General features: G+C 49.9%; 1 protein-coding gene across 2 annotated transcripts in view; it reads left to right on the forward strand.

Annotated features, from left to right (window-relative positions):
• The first annotated feature begins 14,008 nt into the window (after positions 1-14,008).
• RIPOR3 (RIPOR family member 3) overlaps positions 14,009-27,850 on the forward strand; it is a 71,882-nt gene continuing 58,040 nt past the window's right edge. For both annotated transcript variants that reach the window (XM_027087007.1, XM_027087008.1), the window contains exon 1: positions 14,009-14,385. In XM_027087007.1, coding sequence (XP_026942808.1) covers positions 14,383-14,385 — 3 coding nt within the window. In that variant the 5' untranslated portion in view covers positions 14,009-14,382. The remainder of the gene's footprint in view (positions 14,386-27,850) is intronic.

Here is a 27,850-nt window from a genome sequence, read left to right on the forward strand (position 1 = left end):
TCCTCCATTATTTATGTCTACTAGGTATCTCAAACTAACATGGTCCAAACTGTAATCTTGATCTCTCCACTCCCCTTCTCATCAAGAATCTTCTTCCATCTCAGCAGATGGCAGCCCCATTCTTGAACTTGTGTCTTCCAGAAGACTTCCATTGGCATTATCCTTGACTCCTCTGCTTCTCTCACACCCCACATCCAGTCCTACTAACTTGATCATCAAAATATATCCAGTATCCAACTGCTTTTCACCACCTCCACACCGTCTACCCTAGACCAAGTCACTGTCATCTCTCGCTTGGACTATTGCAGTAGCCTCCAATCTGGTTTCTCTGCTTCTTCCCCTGCTTCTCTACAGTCTATTTTCTATACTAAGCCAGAAGGATCCCAGAAGTCCTAGGATCACTCCTGCCCCTCAAACAGTCTCCCTCTGATTGTCCCAGATTGCATAAATACTCAGGTGGAAAGCAAGCTTGTGGCTACACTGTCCCAATTCATTTTCCTCCCTTTTAGAAGTCTCATCCATCTCCAACTAGGTTTGCTGGCACTGGGTCTTAAATTCTGATAATTGTATCTTATATCCCTGTCACCTCCCTCCTGCCCCACCTCTTTCCCTTTAAAAGCATTTCAAGACTTTCTCTATGGCTGTTGAAATCATAAGGTAAAGATTCAAGTATATATTTAAAAATGTATTACATAAAAGAACTGATTATATCTCAACAACTGGAATCCAAACAGAATGAAACAAAAATTCAGCAAATATGTATTTGTTTTTGTTACTTATTGCTCAGCGCAAAGCCAGGGAGTTTAAGTGGCAGAAAGAACACACGTCTCCTATTTAATATTAGGCAGCTGTCATCACCCCCTTGATACAGCGTTCACAGGTTAGGGTTTTTCTGGCACTGAAACATACATACCCTACCTCCCTACATAGAGGTGTCAGGAGTCTTCAGTCATCTCCTATGCTATGGTGGATTACATTTTCCAAACAACGAGCACAATTTCTCCCTTAAGGAAACTTGTTATCGAAAGATTCGAGGGATCGGAATGTGTAATACAAAACAGACATGCAGAGAAGAATGAGTTTTATGGCGCAGGAAGAGAAGAACTGACTTTATTGGCTATAAAATAAAGTCCACATGCTACAAGTTGGCCTGAACCCACCTTGTGCATCATTTTTTTCAAATCGACCTGAGGTTACAAACCAGCCAGCCCTTTCATAGCTGGGGGACTTTAGGGATAAGCCCCTTAGACCTCTCTTAGATAAGCCCCTTAGAACCTGTCTCCTATGATGAGGGGCTAATGCCTCTCAGGGAAATTGTGAGAAACGGGAGGACACACTGGCCAGTACCAGTGTGTTCTGGTTGGATGTAGGAGAGTCGTGTCCTGTTAGGCAGAATTATCACTTAGTTATTGTCTCCAGTAGGAGATGAAGTATGGTTCAAGGAGATGCACGTGGGCGTCAGGTTGACAAGGAGTGGATGCCTGAGGAGAAGCTGGATGTATCAGCTTCATGGACTAAGGGACGTCCAGAGAGCTGGTGAAACATTCGTTCTGGGCGTGACTCTGAGGGTGTTTCTGGAAGAGATTAGCATATGAATCAGTCATCTGAGTAAAGGTAAAGAAGATTGCCCTCACCAATGCTAATGGCATCATCCAGTCTGTTGAGGCCTGAATACAACCATCAGGCAAAGGAAGGGCAAATTTGTCCTCCTTGTTTGAGCAGGGACACCTGTGTTCTCTTGCCCTTGGTCACTGGTGCTCCTGGTTTTCTGGCCTTCAGACTCGGACTGAGAGACACACCATCAGTTCCCCTGTCCTCAGGCATGTGGACTCAGGCTGAATTACATCACCAGCTTTCCTGGTTCTCCATTACGGAGGACAGATAGAGGGACTTGCTGGTCTCCATAATTTCATAAACCAATTGCTATAATAAATCTCCTCGTGTGTGTGGGTGTATATGCGTGTGTGTGTGTATATATATACATATATATATAAAATTTATAACTATCCTGTTGGTTCTGTTTCTCTGGAGAACCGTGACTAATGCATTACCATAATTTTTGTTTCCCTTCTGACCGGGCTACACAGAACCTCATCAAACCTGGGTACTGCTGGCCTCCATACCTTTGCTTATGTGATCCCTTCTTCCCAGCAGGCTTTTAGAACCTTTGCCTGCCCTAAACCAACTGCAAAGTTTCTCACAAAGGCCGCCTCTTCCAAAACGTCTTCCCAGATGCCACCAGTCAGAAGCAATTTGTTCCGGCTCATCTCCTCAAGCATGATTGTACCTCTGTGACGGCTGTTCTATAAGACAGCTGTCAATGTGGTGGTCTTGCAGCATCCCTGAGGGGTGGGGGAAGCCTCCTCAACTTGCTCAGGTCCGAAGCCAGGTGTGGCTGCAGATACCTGGCTCTGCATCACCTTCAAAGCCGTCGATCTTTGCCCATCTCCAGCCCACTGTTCACAGAGATCTTTCCCAAATGCAAACCTACATTATCATGGTGAAGCCTAAAACCTTCAGTGGCTCTCATCAGTCTGAGGTTGAAGACCCGGGGTCATGATGCCTTGAATGGGGTGACCCTGTCTATCTCTGTAGCTTCATCTTTTTGTTTTGTTTGAGATATAATTCAAATGCCATAAAATTCACTCCTTTAAAGTGTACAGTTCAGTTTTTTTTTTAACTAAATTAACAGAGTGGTACAATTATCACCGCTGTTTAATTCCAGAATATTTTCATCACCCTCCAAGGAAAGCCCCAGACGTATTAGCAGTCACTTTCCGTTACCTCCTCAGCCCCAGCCTCTGGCAACCACGAATCTTCTTTCTGTCTCTATGGATTTGCCTATTCCGGACATTTCACACAAATGAAATCATACAATATGTGGCTTTCTGGGTCTGCCGTCTTTCCCTTAGCATAAGGTTTTCAAGGTTCATCGACATCACAGCATGTATCAGTATTTCATTCCTTTCTATGGCTGAATACTATTCCACCATACGAATGTACCACTTCTTTGTTTATGCGTTTGCCAGTTGATGGGCATTTTGGCTGTTTCTCGTTTCTGGCTAATATGAATAATGCTGCCGTGAACATCTGTGTTCAAGTTTTTGTCTGAACAATATATTTCCATTTCTTCTGGATATACGCCTAGGAGTGGAAGTGCTCGTTCAGATGACATTCCATGTGTCACTTTTGAGGAACCACCAGACCGTCCCATCTCACATTCCTCCAGCAGCATCTGGGGGTTCTGGTTTCCCCCCATCCTCCTCTAGCCTCATCTGGTACCACACTGCTCCTGGGTCTCTGGGCTCTAACCCCATACTTCCTGTTAGTTCTTACATCAGCCTGACTCCCTGTCCCACTGCAAGAGGAGAGTCTTAAAGGTGCCTGTGGTTCTAACCTCATCAGACCCAGTGGCTCATTGTCTACCCTGAAATGAAATTCACAAATAGTATAACTTACCTACTCACATACTGAAAACATGTACATGTACTTCTCAAACTCTAAAACAAAGGAGAATAAGTGGAAAGTAATCTATAAGAAAATCATATGTATTTTAATGCTGGAAGTCCTGATGAAGTAGCCAGGGGCTTGAACCGAACAGGTAGAACCTCTGTGAAGGTGACACCTGCACACGCAGGCGGGTCTAGGTGTGGGGTGTTGGCCACTCGTGCACCACGAGCATGTCGACTGGAGTTGCTGCCAGCCCTGATGCTCCGGAAGAGTGACCAATATGAACCCCCAAGCAAAGTCCAGTTCAGCCTTCTCTCAATGTACATGGTCCTTGCATTCCAGGAAAATTCAGTACATATTACAACCATGCCAAAACTATTCTGTGTTTAAATGTAAAATAGAGTTGGGTTCTAGGTTAACCTAACTGCTCCTGGTAAGAACCACTGCCATGGGCTTCCCTGGTGTCGCAGTGGTTAAGAATCCGCCTGCCAATGCGGGGAACATGGGTTCGAGCCCTGGTCCGGGAAGATCCCATATGCCACAGAGCAACTAAGCCTGTGCGCCACAACTACTGAGCCTGAGCTCCAGAACCCGCGAGCCACAACTACTGACCCATGAGCCACAACTACTGAAGCCCATGCACCTAGAGCCTGTGCTCCACAACGAGAGAAGCCACTGCAATGAGAAGCCCTCGCACCGCAACGAAGAGTAGCCCCCGCTCGCCGCAGCTAGAGAAAGCCTGCGCTAAGACCCAACGCAGCCAAAAATAAATAAATTAAATAATTAACAACAAAAAAAAAGAACCACTGCCATATGCTCTTCCCTCGGCCTGGAACATTCTTCCCCTCCTTTTTGGCCAGGCGCTTCACCTATTCTTTCAAGTCTCAATTTGAAAGGTGCTTTCTGGGAATTCCCTGGCGGTCCAGTGGTTAGGACTCCACGCTCTCACTGCCGAGGGTCCGGGTTCAATCCCTGGTCTGGGAACTAAAATCCCACAGCCATGCAGTGTGGCCAAAACAACAAAAAAAGAAGAAGGTGCTTCCTCAAGTAAATCTTTCTGGCCTCTTCTCACCAAACTAGTTCAGTATTTAATACCGTTTGCAGTCACATGTTTATGTCGTTTCCTTTTATTAACGTCCACCTCCCGGCTCAACTCCCGACCCCATGAGGTCTGGATTTGTGACTTTCCTATCATTGTATTCCCAGCCCTTAACGTAATGCCTGGTATGCAAATATTTGCTGCACGAATACAATAGTGCTCTTGTCTATCTCCTTTGTTCTCCTGGGAGTTCTTAGAAGACATTAGTGTGCCAGATTTATCTGTGTCCCTAGTGCTAAAGATAGTTCTTTCTTTTATGTGGAAAACAGTGGTCAAATATTTAATGAGCAAATAAAAGCAAAAGCACAGTTGGGCTCCCAACGTCCTAATGCATGAGCTAGGGACAGGGTAAGAGGCGTTTCGGTAAATCCTCCAGAAACTGCTGTCATCCTGGGTCGTGCTGGAATCCTTTTTATAGCTGTGGTTTCGATAGAGGACCTTTGTTTTAACTGTGTTAACAATGATTTGAGCTCTAGCCGCTGTGTAACAAACCACCCCAAACATTACTGGCTTCCTGTAACTGAAAGCTGGTTGTGTTTTTTGATTCTGTGGGTTGGCAATCTGCTGGCCTCTCTTGGGCTCACTCATGAGACCACAGTCATCTGACAACTCGACAGGGACTGGAGGGTCCACGTGGCCGCACTCACGTACCCAGCAGTGGTCTGGCTGTCAGCTTGGGTGCCATGGTTCCCATCAACGTGGACTTCTGTCTTCTAGGAGGCTAACCCGTTCCTCTTCACCATTGTGGTCCTGAGGTCCCAAGAAAGTGAAAGCAAAGACAGCAGGTGTAAGGTGAAGACTGCTTCCAAAGCTGGAGGGCCATCACGTCCTCCTCGATCTGCTGGTCAATGCAATCACACATTCTCGTGGCTATAGCAGCACCAGCTCCTTGCAGGGGGCAGCGGATCCAGGTGGCACGTTCACTGGGATGCTTCTTATAATAATCCACCATGGTAATCTCTCTAGAGGATGCTCTTCTACTTCCTCGTTCTGGAATCCAGAGGGCAGCTCTGGGTCTTTCTTGTGAACGGAGGGTCCTCTGGGACCCTGAGTCTCCCCTTCAAACGTGGCATCTTCTTGTCTGGGCCTGGAGATAGAGTTGGAGAAGGTGGAGGAGATTAGGTTGAATGTGTTCTCTTCCAGATTCCGTTGGGTTTCATTTGGAGAGCAGGATCTCAATTTTGCTTTGGTGAAGTCACGATCTCATTTTATTTCCCCGCCATTTGCCTTGCTTCTCTTCCAACTCAACTGCAATAAAGAGTCGAGTTAACGGAGCATTCTGGCTAGTTCAGCAGATTTTACTACAAAAGGACCTCAGGGTTGAGAGAGTGGATTCTAGAGCAAGACTCTTTGAGTTAGAATCCTGGCTCTATCAATTACCTGGTGTGGGAGCTTGGGAGAGCGGCTTCACCTTCCTGTGCCTCGGTTTCCTCCGCTTAACGTGGGGATCACGAGGCCGAGGGCAGTGGTTGTGAGGATGGAGTGAGGTAGTCAGCGTAAATCACTTAGTGCAGGCACAGGACAGTCTCCACCCCAGACAGCTGGGGAAGAGCCAGGGCAGGGCATTTGCTCACAGGTCAGGCAGATGGTCTATGGCTTCTGCCATAGGTGTTTCTCTTGCAGGGGCGGGTAGAGATGGGGGTGGGAAAGGAGAAGGTGGCTTCACTAAAAAGCGGTTTGCAGTCTTTCGTAGTATATCTGTGAGACAGGAAAGCCTCCATGTGTGGTGACTTTTGCTCATAACTGCCTCTCATTGCAGCCCTATTACGAGGTATTTGTGCTTTCAGTATAAATTATAAATCTAAACACATGCAGGGTTTGTTTTCCCCCCAAAGCAGATTCCAACCAGCATGAAACTAGCCAATCCAAATAAATTGTGCGCTTAAGTCCATTGTTTCCAGCAACATGTAAACTGTTGGGTTGTAAAGAATTGCTTTGAAGAAGGCGCCCCATTAGTGCTTCAAGCATCAGGGTTCAATTTAGGCTGTGCATTTTTTGAAGAGTTTACTAGAAATTTGTGGCAAAGAAAGACACGCATTGGGGTGGGTGGAGGGGAAAGGGTTTTTATCAAATTATACAAGATGCATTAAGAGGATGTTGTCATAAAAGCACAAAATAAAGCCGCAACCCTGAACTCCAGGAGAAATGCAGAATTCCTCAGCTGGGGAAATCATTCTGGGAATGCAAAGATCGCTTCCAATGTTATGTTTGTAAGGAAATGACAGTCACCAAGTGGAGAATGTCAGGTCCTCTGAGAAACCCTGTCGGCACTCACGTGCAGAACGCTATTTACTTAACTGGAGTTGGTTCGGAAAATATTTGACTCCGGAGGGTCCCTAAGGGAGCATGGAGGGCGTCTGGGATTTTCCTTCAGGTCAAGACTTGGCCTTTGCTAATCCCCCCAACTGATAAGGCTCCCAGATTTCAGGGCGGATTCATTCCTCCGCTGAACCAAGGTTTATGGCCCAGCCTGAGGCCAGAGGGGGGACCTGTCATTCCAAATGCTTCCCCAGCTCAACAGAGCCAGCCTCTCTCTGTTGAATCGGTTGTTTGTCACTGTGGAGCAGAGGTGCAAAGAACCGGACCCTGAGTCAAGACGGCAGTGGAGGAGAAGATTGGCAATGACGGGTCAGGATATTGATCTCCAGGAAGAATACAGCAATTGGATGTTCTCTTCGGTGCTGAAGGGTTGATAAAGGAGGGGGAGTTTTGATCCTACTACCTGTAGGAAAATGACGGATTTTACCAACTGGGATGAACTTCCTCCCAAACAAGCTCACCCCCATGCCTTCCTGAATGGGAGACCCCTTCGCCATCCAGACTTTGTTCCTTGTATCTGCAGGAGGCTGGGGGTTTGAAAAAAAGCTCAGCTGGGAGTAAGGCCACTGGGTTCCAGTCGGGTTTTTCCATGAAAATTAGACAATGACTTAATCCAGCCATCATTCATCAAGCACCGGCTCTGCTCTGGGCACTGAGTCTGCAATAGTGCACATGGCAGTTGTGGTCTTTCCTCTCAGATGGAGAAGGATGAGGAAACAGCAATCTTGTGGGATGATGGTGCCGATGATGATGGCAACCACATCTATTTAATAGGAGCCAACCGTGTGCCAGGCAGGGTCTTCGCGCTTTACATATAATGTCTCAGTGCTTCTCAACTTTAATGTGCACATGAATCATTTTGGGATCCTGTGAATCTGGTTCAGAAGGTCGGGGGTGAGGCCTGGGACTCTGTACTAACTAGCTCCCAGGTGACGCCCCATCTGCTGGCCCATAGACTGAGCAACAAGCTATTGTTTCATCTCATCCTCACAACAACCCAGTGAGGCTCTATAGTTACTCCCATTTTATAGATGAGGAGATGGAGAGGTCAAGTGACTTGCCCAAGGTCATTCAGTCGGGAAGAAGAGGAGCCAGGATTGGGCGCCGGGGCCTGTGTGCTTACACAGTTTTGCCACGATGAGACAGCGAGGCTGCCTGGGAGAGGGTCTCCACACCAGAGCGGGGGTTCGGAGAAAGCTTTGGAGAATGTGGCTCCTTAGTGGGCTCCAACAGGGTAAGGATTAAGGTCTTAAACAGGTAAAAGCCAGGAGGGCGTGGGAGATGGCCAAGGGGAGAGAGTTCTGCTGGGGGAACCACGGGAGAGAGCCAGGCACCTTAGAAGGACGAGGGGGCAAAGCAAGAGAGGGGTAGAGTCCCAGGCTCTGCAGGGCCCCCAAGGCTGCCGGTTTGGCCTTCCCCCAGGGCCAGAGAACAGAGGTTTTCTAGAAGGAGTACGTAATCCTTCTGTTTACTTATCCTTCCCTGGGGCATCGTCTTCATTCTCGAAGGTAAAGCTGTTGGGTGGGGGGGGGCTTCCCTCACTGCTCCGCCCACCTGGCCCTTACTACCTGGGCTGAAATTAGCACTTGGCATTGTAGGTTTCTGTTTACATGCCTGTCTCCCACTGGAACATTTCCTCCTTCTTCATCTCTGTCCCTGAAATCCCCAGACTGGCACGTGGGATGACAACACATGCCCTGCCGACGTCACAGGATGCTGTGAGGGGTAGAGGTGGGGAAATGGTTTGAAAGTGTTACGAATGCTGTGCTGTTGGAGGTTGTGTGCCTGTGAGGGTGGCAGAGAAGATTCTGCGGGTGACAGGGAGTGAGTGTGGCCACGCAGGGACTTGAGAGGGTCCTTTGAAGTCGCCACAGATCTCCCCGCCAGGCCACATCTTAGCCTAGTTTCCCCCAAAGGCCAGCAACTCAGCACCACCTTGACAATTTGGCTACACTCATTTGCCACCTGGGCTCTTATGGGCTAAACTTCTTCTTTACATTGATTTACTTTCTCTCCCAACTGCTTGTTTCAACAAATTTCAAACCTGCAGCAAAGTTGGAAGAATAGCTTCAAGAACCCCCAGGACAGGACTTCCCTGGTGGCGCAGTGGTTAAGAATCCGCCTGCTAATGCAGGGACACGGGTTCAATCCCTGGTCCGGGAAGATCCCACATGCCTCTGAGCAACTAAGCCTGTGCGCCACAACTACTGAGCCTGTGCGCCACAACTACTGAGCCTGTGTGCCACAAGGAAGAATAGTCCCCCTTCGCCACAACTAGAGAAAGCCTGCGAGCAGCAACAAAGACCCAATGCAGCCCAAAAACAAATAAAATTTTAAAAAAAGAACCCCGTATCCCCCTCACTCAGACACTCCAATTGTCAATATTTTGCCACATTTGCTGTCTCTCTGTTTCTCTCTGTACATACAGTTAAAAAAAAGCAACATGCAACCACAAATAACAAGTGTTGGCGAGGGTACGGAGGAAAGGGAACCCTCGTGCACTGCTGGTGGGAAGGTAAATTGGTGCAGCCACCATGGAGAACAGCATGGAGGTTCTTAAAAACTGAAAATAGAGTTACCATATGATCCAGCATTCTCACTGCTGGGTATGTATCAGAAGAAAACGAAAACACTAGTTCAAAAAGATACATGCACACCTATGTTCATAGCAGCATTATTTACAATAGCCAAGATATGGAAGCAACCTAACTTTCCAGCAACAGATGAATGGATAAGGAAGATGTGGTATATGTATATATATATATACGTATACACACACACACACACACACACAGACACTTATAAACACACACATATGCACACATACATATAAACACACACAATGGAATGAAAAGAATGAAATTCTGCCATTGGCAACAACATGGTTGGACCTAGAGACTATTATGCTTAGTGAAATAAGTCAGGCAAAGAAAGGCAAATACTCTATGTTATCACTTATATGTGGAATCTAAAAATCGAAACAAACGAATGTATATAGTAAAATAGAAACAGACTCACAGATACAGAAAACAAACTAGTGGTTAACAGTGGTGAGAGGGAAGGGAGGAGGGGCAAGATAGGGTAGGGGATTAAGAAATATAAATTACTATGTATAAAATAGATAAACAGGACTTCCCTGGTGGCGCAGTGGTTGAGAGTCCGCCTGCCGATGCAGGGGACACGGGTTCGTGCCCCGGTCCGGGAGGATCCCACATGCCGTGGAGCGGCTGGGCCCGTGAGCCATGGCCGCTGAGCCTGCGCGTCCAGAGCCTGTGCTCCGCAACGGGAGAGGCCACAGCAGTGAGAGGCCCGCGTACCACACACAAAAAAAAAAAGATAAGCAACAAGGATATATTATATACAGCACGAGGAAATATAGCCATTGTTTTGTAATAACTTTAAATGGAGTATAATCTATAAAAATATTGAATCACTAGGTTGTATACTTGAAACTAATATTAATATTGTAAATGAACTCTATCTCGATTAAAAAAAACAAAGAACAGCAACAACAACAAAAACCACGGGGGCTTCCCTGGCGGCACAGTGGTTGAGAGTCCGCCTGCCGATGCAGGGGACATGGGTTCGTGCCCCTGTCCAGGAAGATCCCACATGCCGCGGAGCGGCTAAGCCCGTGAGCCATGGCCGCTGAGCCTGCGCGTCCGTAGCCTGTGCTCTGCAACGGGAGAGGCCACAACAGTGAGAGGCCCGCATACCGCAAAAAAAAAAAAAAAAAACCACGGACTTACTTTTTTTCTGGGTCCATTAAACATAGTTAAATAAACTTTCAATTTTATTTACTTATTTTTCTTTCAGTTTTATTGAGATATAATTGACATACAGCACTGTATAAGTTTAAGGTGTACAACATAATGATTGGACTTACATACGTCATGAAATAATTACTGCAATAACTCCAGTGAGCATTCATCATCTCATACAGATACAAAATAAAGGAAAAAGAAAGATTCTCTCCTTATGATGAGAACTCTTAGGATTCACCCTCCTAACAACTTTCACATATAATGTACAGCAGTGTTGATTATATTAATTGTGTTGTGCATTACATCCGTAGTACTTATTTATCTTATAACCGGAAGTTCGTACCTTTTGACTACCTTCATCCAATTCCCCCCTCCCCCAAACCCCCGCCTCTGGTAACCACAAATCTGATCTCCTTTTCTATGAGTTTGTTTTTGAACAATTGACCTACAACACTATGTGAGTTCCTTTACACAACATAGTGATTCGATATTTCTGCACATTACAAAATGATCACCACTAAGCTTTCAATCTTGGAATAGTTTGAAACTTACAGAAAAGCGGCAAAGACGGTACAGGGAACTCTACATACCCTGTACCCAATTTCTAATTGCCCCTCTTGTCATCTTACATTGCTATGGTACATTTGTCATAACTAATGACCAATACTGATACATCATTATTAACTAAACTCTGTGCCTTATTAAGGTTTTGTCAGATTTTCCCTTAGCTGATGGACTCCCTTTTAAATTTAAAAAAATTACAGATAGGAAAGTGGAAGACAGTGGAAAACCGTGATCACTTGCCAAACAGGATTCTAGCTGGATGCTGTTGGCTGCTGGCTGACCTAAGCCTGAGGCCTGCTTTTTCTTTGTCAGAAAGAGAGATTAGTAGACGGTAGAGGTGTTAAAGACAGATTAGCACAAAGCTGAGACTCTGTCCCAGGCCAAATGGGATGGGAAGAGAATTGCCACTGGAGTAAAATGACGTTCCCACTCTAGGGGCAGTGCTGTTCAGTGTCCTGTGTGTCACCCAAAGTCATCTTGGGCACTGACCCTATGTGAGGCCTGCTTTGGGAATGGCATGGTCTCACTCCGCCACTCCCTCAGATGGCTGGAAACACCAAGTCTGAGACTGCCCGGCTCCAAAGCTGGGGTTCCTTTCTGCCCTGGAGGACGAGGAGGAGGGGCTGGTGCCCCCACTGGCTCGGGGCTGTGAGAAGCATCATTTGTCTTCTTTGCAGTAAGTCCCCAGTTGAATTCCCAAAGCCCGCAGGCACTGGACAAGTGGGGGACAGAGAGCATTCTGGTGAATTCCATCACATCACAGCACGTGCGAAGCACCCTGTGTGGAGTACCAGGCTCACCTGCCTGTTGTGCCTGTGAGATGTGGTCGTGCACTTGGTCGGTGAGCAGGAGAGAAACGGCTGAACCGAAAATGTGCTTCTCGGCAGCCCTTTTCTTGGCATGAAGTCTGAACTTGTTCACTCCTTCAAAACGCTTCAAAGTGGTTTTCATGTTTTGCAAGTTAGAGTAGGTGACATTGCTTCCTGAAAACCAAGCCATCAACTTTCCAATACTTTGCTTTCAAATATAGATCTGCCGGCCTCCTTTCCAGGAGACCTAAGCCCACTCCGGAGTAACTTTGACAGCTCCCTAGCTCTTAAGGAATTTCACTCAGTGCAATGTCACTTTCAGCTCTGGGTCCCAACACCTGACTAGAGGTGACCAAACTAGAGTGCTTGTAGAACTTCCGGGTTCACTCCTCAGGACTGCTGTTCAGTTCTCAGCTGACAGATTATAGAATTCCTTGAGCTAGTCCAAGGAGGCAAACGGGTGGATGAAATTTTCTCCGGGTATGGGGTGCAACGTCACTGGTGAAGGAAGCTGGTTGGGAATCTAGGTAATAGATGAATCCATTTTCACTTTTCAGAATGAAGCTGCTACAGGTAAGAGCACCACGCTTAAACTTCTGCCTCTCCCACTTCCCAGAGGTAATGGCTCAGTGTGGTTTATATCCTTACAGACTATTTTCCTGGCTTTATGTGTTTCCATAGCATTTCATTTTATGTGTGTATAAGGGCGGAGGGTTACACAATCAGGATGATATTGAATGTGTCATTCTGACCCTCTTTTCACTCAATAATATGTCTTGGAGACCCATCTCCATTGTTACATACAGATGCAGCTCACCCTCTGAATCCCTGCCTGGGATAGTACAATTCTTTCATATTCTATTTATTATATTCTATTTATTATATTCTATTTAACCAGTCATTTTTTTGGATGGATATTTATTTCCAATGTTGCCTGTGATAAACCTTTTTTTTTTTTAAGCAAACGTCTATGTGCATGCCACCTCGTGGACGTGCATTAAGTGATGTTCTGGGTGGCAGCTTACGCCCATTTCTGGTTTTTAAAGGTCTTGCCAAATTACCCTTCAGAGTATGTGTGTTTGTGGCTGTGGGAAGGGGTGTCAGTTTCTCTTCTTTGGGGCTGTTTATTCCTGATTTCTTGTCTGCAGTGGCTGCAGGGTGGCACGGAGCCAAGGGGCAGCAGAGAGAAATTTATCCCTAGGTGTTACAGGCTGGGAGGCACCATGGCTGGGGGGTGGGCTCTCCGTGGTGGCGATGAATGGGGCCTTTGTTCCTGGGTCCATCCCTGAGCAGAATCCGAAATCCGAAAGCCGAGATGTGCCGAGGTGACCAAAGGAGCAGTGCCTCGTATCTGGACTCCACCCTTGACTGGGACACACAGTCAAGTTCATAGGAGCTCTACACACCCATGTAATGGGGGTTGGGCGGCGGGGCAAACCCTGAAATAATTAGGTTGTAAAGAAAGAAAAGAGGCTGACCACTAGCTGTAGAGATGTAAAGGGAAAAGACCAAGCTAATTTACATCCCAGGAGAAGTGGGAGGTGCAGAGGGGGCTTGGGGGGAACCAGGACCAGAGGAAGGGGTGTACGGAGGACCGGATCTGGGACAGAGGCAGGGAACAGATGGGAAGGAGGGAAGAAAGGAGAGAAAGGAGAAAGAGTGAGGAGAGCGACCCGAAAGTGGCAAGGTAGGAAGAGGGAGAAGAGGGCGGGGGAGCGAGCGGGAGGCTGGGTCCCGTCTGTTTGTGATTAGCACGAAGCCCGGTGCAGAATGAGTAAACAGAAACTTCCAGGCCTCCCCACACCCCCCTCTGAGGCAAAGCAGAAATCAGATGCTCCGTGATTAATCGTGGAGAGTTCAGGACACGACCACAAACGCTGTACGGACTTGAAATTAGCTGCCTTTCCCGGTCCCCTTGCCAAGATGCGAGTGGGGGTGGGCCGTGAAGGGGTGGGGCTCCGCCTGCAGGGGGCCAGCATGGAATTCTCCCTGGCAGAGCTCAGAGTGACACTGACGGGCAATCGGCCGCGGCCAGAGCGGCAGGCAGCATCCGGGGGGAACGGGGCCGGCCGGGGGGGCCCCAGGCGGGCTTCCTGGAACCCCAGCTCCGCGGCCGCCTGCACCCTGACACAGGCCGGATAAGAGCCAGGCTGCTTTATCGGAGCCCGGCTGGCGGCCGCGCGCCGTCCCCACGGCACCACGAGGAAGATCGCGGGCAGGGGGTCCTCCGAGGCCATCTTCCGAGCAGCCAGTCCCTACAGGCTGGTCTCCCGAGCCCCGCAGCCGATGGGAGCCGACGCTCGCTTCAGCGATAGAGAAAGCCGTGTTGCTTCCAGGAGGACGGCGTGACACGGCCCTGAATGTCGAGACCTGCTCGATGGTGAGTGCGAAGCGACTGCTCCGTGTGCAGCTGGCGTGGACCAGACTTTAGAGGGAGTCGGGGTGTGAGGAGGGCATCCGCACATCCCACCTGGAGCTCCCCAAGCGCTGAGGCTGAGATGAGATGGCAGCATCTTGCTGTGTGGCCTTGGGCAACTTCCTTCCCCTCTCTGGGCCTCCCTTTGTCCATCCCTACAATGAGGGGTTGAACTAGGTGATCTTTAAGGGGCTCTTACTATGACTACTGTTTTTTCCTTGTGTTTAGCAGCGCCGGGCAGCTTGCAGGATCTTAATTCCCCGACCAGGGAATGAATCCTGGCCCTTTCAGTGAAAGTGCAGAGTCCTAACCACTGGACTCCAGGGAATTCCCTACGACTGCTATGTCGTGTGGGTCTGCTGCATGCCAGGCACTGTGCCAGGCTTTGCTGAAGCTTTAGCTCAGAGAATCCCCATGAGCCCCTGGCAGGACAGGGATTATTACTCTTATTCTCGTTGTACATTGAGCAAATGGAGGCATAGAGAAATGAAGTGACTTGCCCAAGGTCACACAGCTGGTCAGTGGCAGAGATGAGAGTCAGATCTCAGAAGCTCTCCGCCTCCAGGAGTAGCTGGGACTTCTGTGTTCTCTGAGTCTGTGACTATCCCAGGAAGCAGAGGTGAAGGAGGAGAGGGTGTCAGGGGAGTGTTATGTGTACGAGGAAGAAGAACAGTGGGACAGACGAAGCACCGGGCTGATCAGCCTGCAACATTTAGAGGGTATGTCAGCCCAGGGATGGGCAGGGGCTCCTGGCTTGAATGGAGAGGGCCTGATGCCCCTTGCTGTACGAGGCTCCCGGGGAATGAGAGAAGAGAGTTAATATTAGGCAGGGGTGGGGAGAGCTGGGGGTGGGGAGAGTGGCACATGCCTCTATGAGGTTTTGTTCCAGTTTTATTTTGCCTTTTTCAAAAATCTGTTTTGAATCATTCTGGGCCCCCACTGCTCCTCTGGACGAAACAGAATTGTGAAACACATACAGTGCTTTCCACATGCCTCCCTTGGGGGGAATCACATATTAATATTATCGTAGGCTATTTGCATATACATCCCTGAAGCTGTGGTGACAGCGGCCAAGAGATAAGATGCAGATAAATTCAGCTAGTGTCTCTCTGGCAGAGACAAGGAGGATGCATGTTACATCAAGGGCGGGGAAATCCACAGCAGGGCTGTGGCAGGTGGGAAATCCCTCGGGTGCCAGCCATCTGGGTAGAGCTGGAAGTCCCAGCACCCAGATATGGCCTCCTCTTTTCTCTTCCCTTGGAAAATTCCATCCCGCAGCAGCTCTGTACTCGCTCCTTTTCTTTCTAGGACTGGCCCAGACCCTCTGCCTTGGGCTTGAGTTGAGACCCGACTGGTGGTCCTAGCTCAAGAGTGACCAACTTGTCCCAGGAGACCTCCTCAGTCCCGGGACAGCTGGTCACCCTACACAGTTCTGCCCTTGATTTCTGTAATCTTGTGCAAGTCACTCCCCTTCTCTCATCTATAAGACGAGATTATTTTAGGAAATCTCTAAAATCTCTTTAAACTCTAAATTGCTATGACTCTGGCTGGAAGGCACTTATGTTCTAAACGTGGGTGAGACACAAGCTTAAAGAGGAGGAAAATCTCCCCACGAGTCCCCCAGCGCATCAGGGAAGGCGCCAGAGGAGGCTGGGATTAAGATGGGCTTGAAGAAGTGATTACTGGCCTGCAGTGCCCCGTGACTGCTGTCAGCGAGAACAGTCCTAGGGCCCCGCAAGCTTCAGAAAAGCCTCATGAAACGCTGAAAGCCCAGCTCAGTCCCGCAGCTTAGGTTTGGCACAGAGTGATTTAACCCAGATGTCTGCCACTTACAGAGCCCTCACCTACGTGTCATTGGAAGCTCAGCACCCCCAGGGTCCCCCAGTTCCTTCTGGGGAGCTCCAAAGGGATGTTTCACATTGGCTTGCAAACTAGTCCCTCGCCTCTGCCGCCAAGGCCACTGGGAGAAGTTCACTGTTGCCAGTACCCATCTGGTGGGGCCAGACTCCAGCTGCTTAGTGCCTGAGCTGCTCTGGGTTCTGGGCAGAGGTGGAGGGAAGGGCTTCCTCCCCAGCCCGTGACACTCTCTGCCATGTGGTCCCTGCACGGGTGGCGTGCTGGAGCCAGCTTGGACCGGCTCGCAAAAGCCGACTGTCAGATTTTTCAGGAATTTGGTGAACTCGTTGCTAACCAGAGCCATTATTAAAAATTAAGCTACATAAACTTATAATTAAATAAATTTAATTAAAAACAAAGGTCGTGGGGCTTCCCTGATGGCGCAGTGGTTAAGAGTTCGCCTGCCAATGCAGGGGACACGGGTTCGAGCCCTGGTCCGGGAAGATCCCACATGCCATGGAGCAACTAAGCCCGTGCGCCATAACTACTGAGCCTGTGCTCTAGAGCCCGCGAGCCACAACTACTGAAGCCCACACACCTAGAGCCTGTGCTCTGCAACAAGAAAAGCCACCACAATGAGAAGCCCACGCACCGCAACGAAGAGCAGCCCCCGCTCGCCGCAACTAGAGAAAGCCCGCACGCAGCAACGAAGACTCAACATAGCCAAAAAATAAATAAAGGAAATAAATTAAAAAAAACAAAAAACAGAGGTCGTAAGTGCTCAAAACTCATCACTTTCCAGTTTTTAAAACTACATGTTACTGTTACTCGTTCTCCTGGGGATATTCATGTCCGGTGTGTCTGTCTGGTGGGAACACCCCCTAACAGTGCACTATTGCAGATCTCTTCCCAATTCCATTTTTTGTGACTTAAGTTGGTAGCCTGAAGTCGGCCATGGTGGGAGTAATTACACTACGGGAATTGGCAAACAGTACAGCTCAGGGCTTGATTTATTGTTTTGTTGACTGTCTAGGTCAACAGACAAAGTGATCTAGACAAAGAAAGGGAGGGAGAAAAGGATGATGCAGGTTAGACATAAAAATGCGTCACGTCTCTAATTGTTACAGTGGGAATAACACCAAAAAGCAGGGAAGTTGCACACTTCGCTGACAAACCAGGAAAGTTCCGACCTGCACTTTGGTGTATCATTTTTGTCTCAGTCCTTAAGGTAAAGGCAGATATCAGCCAACGTTCTGGAAAGAACTACAGTCACTCATCAATTATAACCGTAAGGTGACAACAGATACAAGAGCTGGCGGCAAAAATCAACAAAAATGTCCTGTGTGAATCAACTGAGGATATGAAATTTACAAAAGGGGGGGCTATTGTACATTTTACGTTTATCTGTAAGTTGTGGGCTATACATCCTTTCCATCAATACAATCTATAGTAAACCTGAGTATATATGTGTTTATGTGTGCAAGCATAAGTGCCTATATTTGTACACATGGGTGCACGTACATACCCACACATACACTTTCCCCTGGAAAGCTGGTTGTTAAACCTTTACCAACACACCACTGGCCCCATAGCATATATGCCTGTGCCCAGGGTCTTAGAAATCTTGTCATGGACCGTCCTCAGCTCTCACCCAAAGGGATTCAAACTCCAGGCACTGGGCCTTGGACACAATCCCTCAACTTCCTCCTCTGGCCTCAGACAAACCCAACAGGCAAACTCCTCTCTCCTGCTCTAAGCGCTGGAATGGATGCAGAGATTGGGAGGGTCAGAAGGTGTTATTTGCACCGGCTGTGTCCAGGGCCCCAGCTCAGGCAGCACAAAGGCCCTGGGTCCCTGCGTTCTCGGTGCCCCCCCCCGCCCCTCCACATTCGCAGGGCGTTTCCGGGTCCCCTCAGGGGCAGCTCCCTGTAAATTCCATCCCTTTTCAGGTCTCGCTCCTGCCATCCTTGATTTTCATGCACAACACATGATTCTCTAATCAAAATGGCGTCTTGGAACATGGAGGAGGAACAGCTAAGCCAAACCTATTGGAAAGTTCAGAAAACTTTCTATTTTTAGAAAGCCTAGGAGCCAGGTGGGCCCTTTCCAGTCTCCCAGGCCCGCAAGCACGAGAGGAAAATATTTCTCATTCCCCTGTTCTGCCTTCTTACAGGCCTAGCCAAGGAGGAGGCCCAGGTGGGGACACTGGCCGCCTATGAGAAGTGAGGCTGGGATGGCAGGAAGCGAGCCCCGCCCACAGCAATCTTAAAAGGAGCTAAAACCAGGGTTTTTGGATTCTTTTATTTTGCATGTAGGAAGGGCAATCCTGACTTTAAATCTCAGTGGGTTCCGCTCCAGGTAACCACTGTCTGTTCTTCCAGACCGTTCATTCACTCGTATATGTAATTTTAATGTTCAAAAATGAGGTCATTCTTACATTTTATTCCGCATCTTCCTTGTCTCACTTGACAATACAGCCCGGTGTCTTTCCCTGTTAGCACATGAAGACCTAAACCACTCCTTTCAATGCCTGCATAACAGAAGCCCCAGGAGGTTGTGAGAAGGGAGCCGTTTTGACAACCACATCTCTATTTTCAAACCAGGTCTCAAACTTTCTTGACTGCAAAACACGAGTAGAGCCCAGCTGCTTCCACTTTTCAGTAAAAAAGACATTCTATTGGCTCTACCCTCAACCTGTCTCCGGAAGCTGCTGGCTTCCCGTCACCTCCACTGCTGCCACCCTCGTCCCCGTGGCCATCATCCCTCTCTGGACTGTTGTGGTTGCCTCCTCACGGACGTCTCTGCTTCTCCTCTTGCCTCTCTGATGGGCTGTTCTACACCTGCCGCCAGCAGGTCTTATTAAAAGGAAGTCAGATCCTGCCCCTCCTCTGCTCAGGACACCCTCCTCCCACAGGCCTGGCTCCCTGCTCCTAACCACGGCCACCAGGCCCCGCAAAATCTGGACCTCATCTCCAGATTCTGCCCTGCCCTGCCCCTCGCCACACTGACTGTTCTCAAGTGAGCCAGGCTCAGTACTGCCTCGGGACCTTTGCACTTGCCTTCCCCTCTGCCTGGGACACTCATTCCCAGATCTCCACATACCTCTTTCCATCATCTAAAAATAATATATTATTTTTCTTTTTCAAAATATCCTCTACTAGAATGTGAGTTTCCTGAGGGCAGGTTTTTTATTTATTTATTTTTTTGGCCTGTTTTGTTCAGTGCTGTAGCCCATAGGAGGTACTCAGTTAAGACTTATGGCATATTCGCTTTGCTACGTTGCCAAGGGTGACAAAGCAGTCAGACTGAATTAGCGTCCCTGGGAACCTCTAGCTGCATGCTACATTTCATTTATGAATACCGCATTTTAATAGCCTGGGTTAACTCACCAAGCAGCCGCTCCTTTGCAAAACAACGAGAGTGTGGAATCGTGCATCCTCACATGTGCCCGTCAGACCAACCAGGCCCAGGTTCCAGGCTCTTCATGTGGCCCCTGTACTCACACCCCCCTTCTCTGTCTCAGGTGGGCTTGGAGGACCCGGTAAACAACCCCCTCTTTCTTACCCGAGTTCGGATAAACCCAGGAGTCAGGCAGGTGATGGGACTCGGATTCTGTCTTGGCCAGGTGGCTGTGACCGTGTTGTCCCTCGAATTGAATCACCTCTCCCACCACCCAGTGCTGCCGGCAGCCCTCTGCTGAGGAGCGAGCCTAGCATCGCCCTCCAAACTCACTCCCCAGGGGAGAATGAGTGAGGGGAGGGGAAGGCCCTGCAGGTGGAGGCATGAGGAGGTGGGCTTAAGTGGTACCTCCAGACCATTGGTTGCACCCACCCGCCAGATGCCCGATAGGCTGGTGCCTGGTTGGCAGCAGCGGGAACGGCCCAAGGTCTTTTCTCACTTGCCCAGTGGCACCCATTAGATCCCTGGTCCCCAAATCCAGGTCCAGAGAGCTTTCCTCAAGTCTTTACAAAATGGACCTCAGGTGACTTCAATTAATCACAGCCCAGGTGAAAGAGACAATTGAATGTCCCCATTTACCCACCCAACCCACAAACAGCTGTGACAATTATTTATAACCAGGCATGTGCTCCTTCCACTGCGGTAGCTACTATTTGAACTTTGTGTTTATCTTTCCCTTGGTTTTTAAAAAATCGTAGTAAGAGATCCATAATGTAAAGCTTACCACATTCACCATTTTCCAGGGTACAGCTCTGGGGCATCTAGCACGCTCACAGTGTTTTGCGATCATCACCATCATCCAACTCTGGAATGTTTTCATCATCCTGATTTCTCTTGTTTAAAAAAATGGTATTATCACTCACGTATTTATGCCATAATAATATATTATTTACTTTTACTTATTTTTGAACTTTCTAAAAAGATATATGTTGTCCTGTGGTACCTCTGTGTTCTTAAATCATTTTATCACTAAAATTCATCTATGGCGGCACGTGGCTGGCTGTTGATTCACTTTCACTGCCGTATACTATTCTGCAGTAGGCCGGAATTTGTTTTCCAAGTCTATGGGTCTTTGGGTTGTTTCCACTTGTCTGTTTGCTGTTATAAACAGAATTGCTTTGAGCATTCTTGCACTTGTCCTAGTACGTTCATGCTGGCGTGTGTCTCAGACGTGTACCCAGGAGTAGGATTGCTGGGCCATAGGAATATGAAATAATATACTGAACTATTTTCCAATGTGGCTGTACCGATTCACACCCACCCTCAACCACGTGGCATTTGTCAGATGTCTTACTTTTTTGCCACTTGAATGAGTGGAATTTCCCCTGGATCTCGACCACCACCACATAGACAGGCCCAGCTGCCGTCGACTCTGTCTCTCCAGGTCAGAATACCCAAGCCTGAGCGGGCTGTGGGTTCCTGATGTGCCACGGCTGTCATGGTACGGCTGCTCCCGGAGGGGAACCGAGCCTGATAGCATCGACCTCTCCTTCCTCCCCTTCCCCTGCTTTTATTTAGTCTGACTCTCATCACATGAGGGAAACAGTGTGAGGGGGGTAAGGGTAAATCCTCACCGTGAGACAGGCACTTTTCCACACACTTTACATGTATTGCTGTAAATTCATTCAACCCTCAGGTCCCGCAAGTGGAGGTGCTCTTATAAGCCCCACTTTACAGGTCTGGAAACTGATGAACAGAGAGGTTAAGTAACTTGCCTGGAATCACACAGAGTTGGGTTTGGATCCAGCTTCTCTGGCTTCCTCTGGAGTTTATTCCCCCTCTTGGTAGAGCTTAGCAGTTAAGTGTTGCAAACTCTTCAGTCCTACAGACTTGGGTTCAAATCCTGATCCCCTACCACTGTGCTGTGTGACTCTAGGCAAATTACTTCACCTCTCTGCACCTCTAAAGTGGCAAGAGCTCTCTTTTCCAGAAGCCTCATAAAGGTTTCCTTTCTTGTGCTGTATTGTTTCTTGTCGGGTTGTATGCCCATTCCTGAAATATCCCTGGAATACGCTCCTTGGCATGAGCAACTGACAAGGCTTATCCTTGGAGCCGAGGCAGAATCAGTTCTATCCAAACCAGTGTCGGCGAATCAGGGCCTGAGGTGTCCCAAAGCTAGCTGCTGTTCTTGGGAGAAGGGCAGGGGTGCTGGGCAACAGGAGTGGAGACGTCCACTCCAGGCCATGCTCGGGCCATTGCACACACATGTCTGGAATACCTATTCTGAAGGGTAATTCCCAGGGAGAAAGCATGTTTATACTTTTTTTTGGGCGGGGGGGAAGATTCCATTTCTGTTGCCAATTAGTTTTGCTTGAGAACAGCTTTTCTCAACACCAACATGTTGGCCGTCCAGGCTCGAGTTCTCTTGATTAGCTCAAAGTAGGGGAGAAAAGTGATTTTTCTTTCCTTCCTCTGCCCCCAACCGTGATACCCGGCTGTTAGTGATGAAAGGGGTCCTGTAGCTTATTTAGTTTTCCTTGTCATGACTCCAGGAAAGGCTGTAAAAATCATCAGTGGGCCCCGCGGGCCGTAATTGGCTGGAGGGGAAGTTGGCTACCACAGCGGCTGAGTTATCAGAATCCACTTCAGACGAGGATGCCTCAGTCAAGCCTCTTCTAATTGCACCTGCTCCGCAGGCTGGCACAGGGCAGGGAGCGCTGAAGGGTGTCTGTGTGCCTCTCTTCCTTCCCGGGTTCCAAGGGCGCCAGGGCTCTTGTCAAGACAGAGACGCTGGGAGAGCATGTGGCAGGCTGGTCCCCAGCCAGCCTCTGTTGCCCGCACCAAATCTCAGCTCCGCTGTTCATGGCCACGAGCCGTGGACGAGGGACTGGAGCTTTCTGTGCTCACTTTCCTCATTTTAAAGTGATGGTCGTGGTCCCTCCTGAGATTGCTGTAAGGATCAAATGAGTGGATACACTTGGAAGAGACCCTGACCACGTGTAAAGTCCTTCCTAAACGTCAGTTTTTATTATGGACTCAGGATCTCCTCTGACGCTTGAGTCATGTGATTGTACCAAAGTATCTTAACCCAGTACCCTGTTGATAGACATGACATCAGTTCCAATCTTTTGTGATTGCAAGTCATGCGGCGTTGAATGACCTTTAGCTTTGTGTATCCACCCCTCCCCGGGGTATGTGAACCCCACGATAACCTTGGCTCTGGACTTTCCTCCCTGGGGCCTGCAGAATGAGGAGAGATGAGTGGGCCATGGGCCAGCCCCGGCCTGGCATGCAGACCGGCCTGTGAGGCAGGGCAGGGTGAGGTCCTCCCGAGCCAGGTGGGACAGATTCCTTCCGAGTCCCTCAGAGGAGTGTGGCCATCTGGTCCCCAAGTTTCTGGCAAATGCCTGAGCTGGCCTGGACAGAGGAAATCTGTGCAGGTTCAGCCCATCTTTTGTGATCCTCTTCCTACAGGAAGACCCCTGGGATCTCCGTTCCAATACTCTTGGCTGTCTCTGCATGGATTTAGTACCATGGTGTCCGGCTCCCTTTTGCGGGGACAGGAGGAGTCAGGAAGGCCGGATTTTGGTCCTGACTTCTCAGCTCTCCACCCGTGTAACCCCCAGGGCCTCTGTGTCCGCATCTGTATGAACCGGATAATAACAATAATGGTAACAACTCCTCAGGAAGGTCTTGGGAGGTCTCGGCGATACAACATTGGTGGAATGTTTCACCCTGTGTCGGGCACGAGAAACACAAGCTCGGGTTAGGAATGTCGCATCTATGGGAGGGTCCAGGCTCACCTCGCCCACTGGGCCGTGGGTACTTGCAGGCTGCAGCATCTGGTCTGAAATCGAGAATAAACGGGGTCCAACCTAACTGTGTGGGCTTGGGCAAGTCGTCCTCCCTCTGGACTGAGTCTTCTTTCAGAAATGGGGGTTCTGACGATTCCTATCTAGTAGGTTTGTTTTCAGAATTAAATGAGGCAAAGCACATAATGCTTTGGATCTAGCAAATGCTCAATAAATGCTGGCTACTGCTGGTATTGTTAATCTTCGGTGTTAACAGTCATAAATAACCTCCCAGAAACCAGCACAGTGCTGTGCATGCAGTGGGTACTTAGTGAATCAAATGCACTGACCGACAGGACCAAGTCCGCTGGTTATAAAGTCGGGTCTGAGGGAGGCACTGACGGAAGACCCCATTTCTCATGTTGTTGACCCCCCTAGAGAGAATAGAGGAAAACCACCCAATATGACCTGACCTGCGGTTATGCCATCTGCTGGTACTTAACTCCATGCAAGGCTGGATCAGGCGTCAACACCCCCATTTTTCAGATAAGAAAACTGGGGCCCAGAGATGGGAGAGCCTCACCCTGCGCCCCACAGCCAGCCCGCGGCCCAGCAGGGGCCAATCCACTTCTCCTGACCCTCAGGGCAGTGGCCCTCACCCTGACCCTCAGCCCCGTGCAGGAAATGGACCGCAGGGGCGAGATACAGTGTCCCTCTGTGGCCAGAGCTCTTGCACATTTCTGACATTTTTGCCTCTTGGGACAAAGGGTGAAGAAACTCAGATGAACTGTTCTTGCTTCCCGATAGACAAACACTCCTGACCCAGGGTGAGGAATGTTTGCTGCTGGATTGGTTCGGAAGTGTGGTTTTGCCTGGGTTTCTCCCCCCTCCTCTGTACCCGGCTACAGGGCGACTGTAGAAAATCCAGGGAGGGCAAATCCAGGGATGACCTTAGGAATTCTTCCAGAGTATCTGAAGGGTCAGGGGGCTCCCTGCACCGTGGATGCTGGCAGCCCCGTGTCCGCACCCAGTGTGCTGTTGGACCCGCCCCGCACGAGAGAACAAATGAATGAGGAGGTGTTCACTGCCCTTACCTGGCCCTCTTCCGTGTGTCCTCTCCTCTTATAAGGACACCAGTCATTGGATTTAGGGCCACCCTAATCCAGTACCACCTCATCATAACTAATTACATCTGCAAAGGCTATTTCCAGATAAGGTCACGTTCTAAGTCTCTGGGTAGACATGAATTTTGGGGGGATACCGTTCAACTTACGACACCACCTAATAAATATTCGCCATTACTAACACTCCCTTCACCACCTATTGCAGCAGTACACACCGCGTGCCGGGCGCTTCTCTGAGCTTCTTTTATTCCTTCTCTCCTTTGGCCCTCTCTGAAGCTGTGTGAGGTGGTCCTGTGATTATCTCTGAGGCCCAGAGAGGTGAACCGACTTGCCCTAGGTCACACAGCTGGCAAAGAGCAGAGCTGGGCTTCAGACCCTTTTCTTTCTAACTCCAAAGCTGGCAAGATTTCGAGACGTTCCAATCTCCCCCCGAGAGCTTGGGGTTGCCATACTTTCCTTCCCAGAATCCCAGTATCTGAGATAGGCTCGCTCCCGGCCCGCACCTCTCTCCAGAAACATCCCCCCAAGAGAGGCTCTAAAGGGACAGGGGAGGAATCTTGTCTTTATCGTGGGAAACTGAGGTTGTGCTCTGCCTCCGGTTGCCGGTGCCCGGGTCTCCTGCGGGTAGGAAGCTGGCGTGCCACGTCATCCCTCACATCTGGGGACATTTTAGGAGTCTTGACTGGGGGCTACAAATTGAAAAATGGTCCATTAAGGTGTGGTTTATTCATCATCAAGACAATGCTATTAAACGCTCGCAAAGTGATTCACTCTGGCAGGTCGACGAGCCCCGACTTCTCGGGCCGGGCCCGGCCACGGCCTTGCAGCATTGGTGGGGCTGTTTCTTTGATGGTGGCATCGGCGAGGGGAGAGTAGGGCCTGGTGGGGCTGGGATGGGGCTCCGACAGAGACGAATGAGTGCGCGGCCAGATGGCCCTCCGCAGTTTACTTTTTATCACGCCGCCGTGGAAAGAACTTGCTTTGGCTAATGGGAGACGTGTGCAATTAGGAGTCAGGAAAGAAAACTTGTAATTTCCAACAACTGGGGCTTTGGGGCCAGGAAATAGTTGCTCTGTCAGAGTGGAGAGAGTGAGTGGGTTGGAGACCCCTGGGGAGGTCAGGGGTCCCCGCAGGACAAAGCCAGCCCGCAGCACTTTGTGTGGGCGGTTGATGGGCCTGGCGAGTAGGTAGGGGCTGGACAGCCACATGGCAGAGAGCACTGCCTCAAAGCCAGACTACCTGGGTTCCAATCCCGATTCCTCTGCGTCCAGCCCCTTAGACAGCCCTGTGTGGGAGAATGATGAGTAGGCCGTGATGTTTCAGAGTTGGGTTTGATTTAACCCACCTAACCCTCTGATTAGAATGGTCAGAATGTAAGATAGAGATTGTAACAGACCTCCCTTGGGGGCTGGCGGGGACGTCCTGAGCTAACGGCATAGAGCAAGTTCTCATTAACGCCAGCCATCGTTGTCAGGACGGCGATCCGGTGGGGGGCCGGCCGCGTGTGGAGAAGAGCCGAGGCTAGCAGCGCACCGGCTTCCGGCTGTGGCTCCGGGGCCAGGCTCCTAACTCACCCGCTGCCCGCTGGGAGGGAGCCTTCTGCTTCCTCAGGGCAATTGGGAGCCCAGTACCGAAGTGGTCGTCACCCAGCTTGGGCAGCCCATGTGCCCGGCATCCAAGAAGCTGTGGGATCAGCTGGACCCAGGAGGAGGGCTGGGGTTACCCCAAAACCACTACCTGCCACAGCTGAGTCGCCCATAGGCCGCCAGCCTGCTTCCATGCCTGTGGACATCAAAGGTCTGACTCACATTCCCGTCTTCGGAGCGACAGCAGGGCAGACAGCGGCCATGTGGCCCCTGGGGCCCTCTGCTCAGGGGACTCCAACCCTGGATGAGAGGAAGGGACGGACACGCGTCTCTGTGGGGCCGGGGGGCTGGGGTGAGCCGCACGGCGGATCCAGCTTAGGGGCGGGGATCACGTAAGCCTGGGGTGGAGAGCGCTAGACACCGTAGTCATCGGGCCCTGTGAGCTGCATCTGGCCTGAAAGTCTGTTCTCCCAATCTGGAGTCAGGCATCTGTTGCCATGTGAAGGCGAAGGCCTGACCCCTTCCCCTCTGTCCTGTCACCGCCAGGTCTGCCTGCTCGGGGGCCATGGCCAGGCCGTGACACTTGTGCCAGCTGGCTGTGGCTTCCCCACAAAGGCCAGTTTCCGGAGCTCTCAGATGCCGTGGCTCTCGGCTTGTTTATCTCCACGGCGCCAAGCCCGGCCGGCTTTTGGGTAACAGCAGCCCCGTGGGGAACATAATCCGTGAAGAAGGGACAGCAGAACCCAGCGTCGGGGTATGGGGGAGGCCACGGGATGCCGGGCGCCCCGGTGGTAGGCAGCTGTGAGCACAGTCCTCTGGAACCCCAGGAGGCCCTGGTCGGCAAAGTGAGGATGGAGGTAAGGCTTCTCTGCGGTGGAGGACCTCTCCCCAGGGGACAGTGGGGCGCTGACCTTGTGACAGCTGCTCAGTGAGGGCTCGTCAAAGCTTCATTCCAACCTACGCTTGGGCTTCATTCCCCGATTCTGTGATCTTTTCAATGCTCAGCCAGGGGTCCCACCCATTCATTCGTTCATCCATGTTCTTAGCCCTCACGATGAAGCTATAAGGTGAGGAGGTTATAGGAGCAATAGTACGAGCAGTTATCATGATGCACATTTTTAGATGAGGGAACACATAAGGTTTGAGTAATTGGTTCCCGGGCACAGAGGTAACGAGGGGCTGTATTATCTGTAGCTGCGTTAACACATGATCCCAAAACTTAATGGCTTAAAATAGCCTGTGCTTAAAATCTCAAAGTTTCTGCAGGTTAGGGGTCCAGGCCTGGCTCGGCTGGATCCTCTGCTTCAGGGCCTCTCATGGGCTGCGATCAAGGGATCAGGGGGCTCCAGTCACCTCAAGGTCCAGCTGGGGCAGGATCCATTTCCAAATTCTCTCAGCAGTGCAGGCAGGATGCAGTTTCTCCACGGCTGTTGGTGAGAGGCCCTCAGTTCCTAGCCACGTGGGCCTCTCCAGCACGTCAGCTTGCTCTGTCAAAGTGTGTGTGTGTGTGTGTGTGTGTGTGTCACTGTCTTTTATAACCTCGTCTTGGAGATGATATCCACCCCATCACTTTTGCCATATCCATTCATTAGAAGCTAGTCACTGGGCCAACTCATACTTAAGAGGACAGGGTGGCTGCCAGCAAGGGTGGGTGGCTGGGGGCTGCTTTGGAATCTGTCCACCACCAGGGCCA

This window comes from Aethalodelphis obliquidens, unplaced genomic scaffold (assembly GCF_003676395.1).
Source record: "Aethalodelphis obliquidens isolate GAN/ISIS:26980383/991018 unplaced genomic scaffold, ASM367639v1 scaffold57, whole genome shotgun sequence".
Taxonomy (NCBI): Eukaryota; Metazoa; Chordata; class Mammalia; order Artiodactyla; family Delphinidae; genus Aethalodelphis; species Aethalodelphis obliquidens.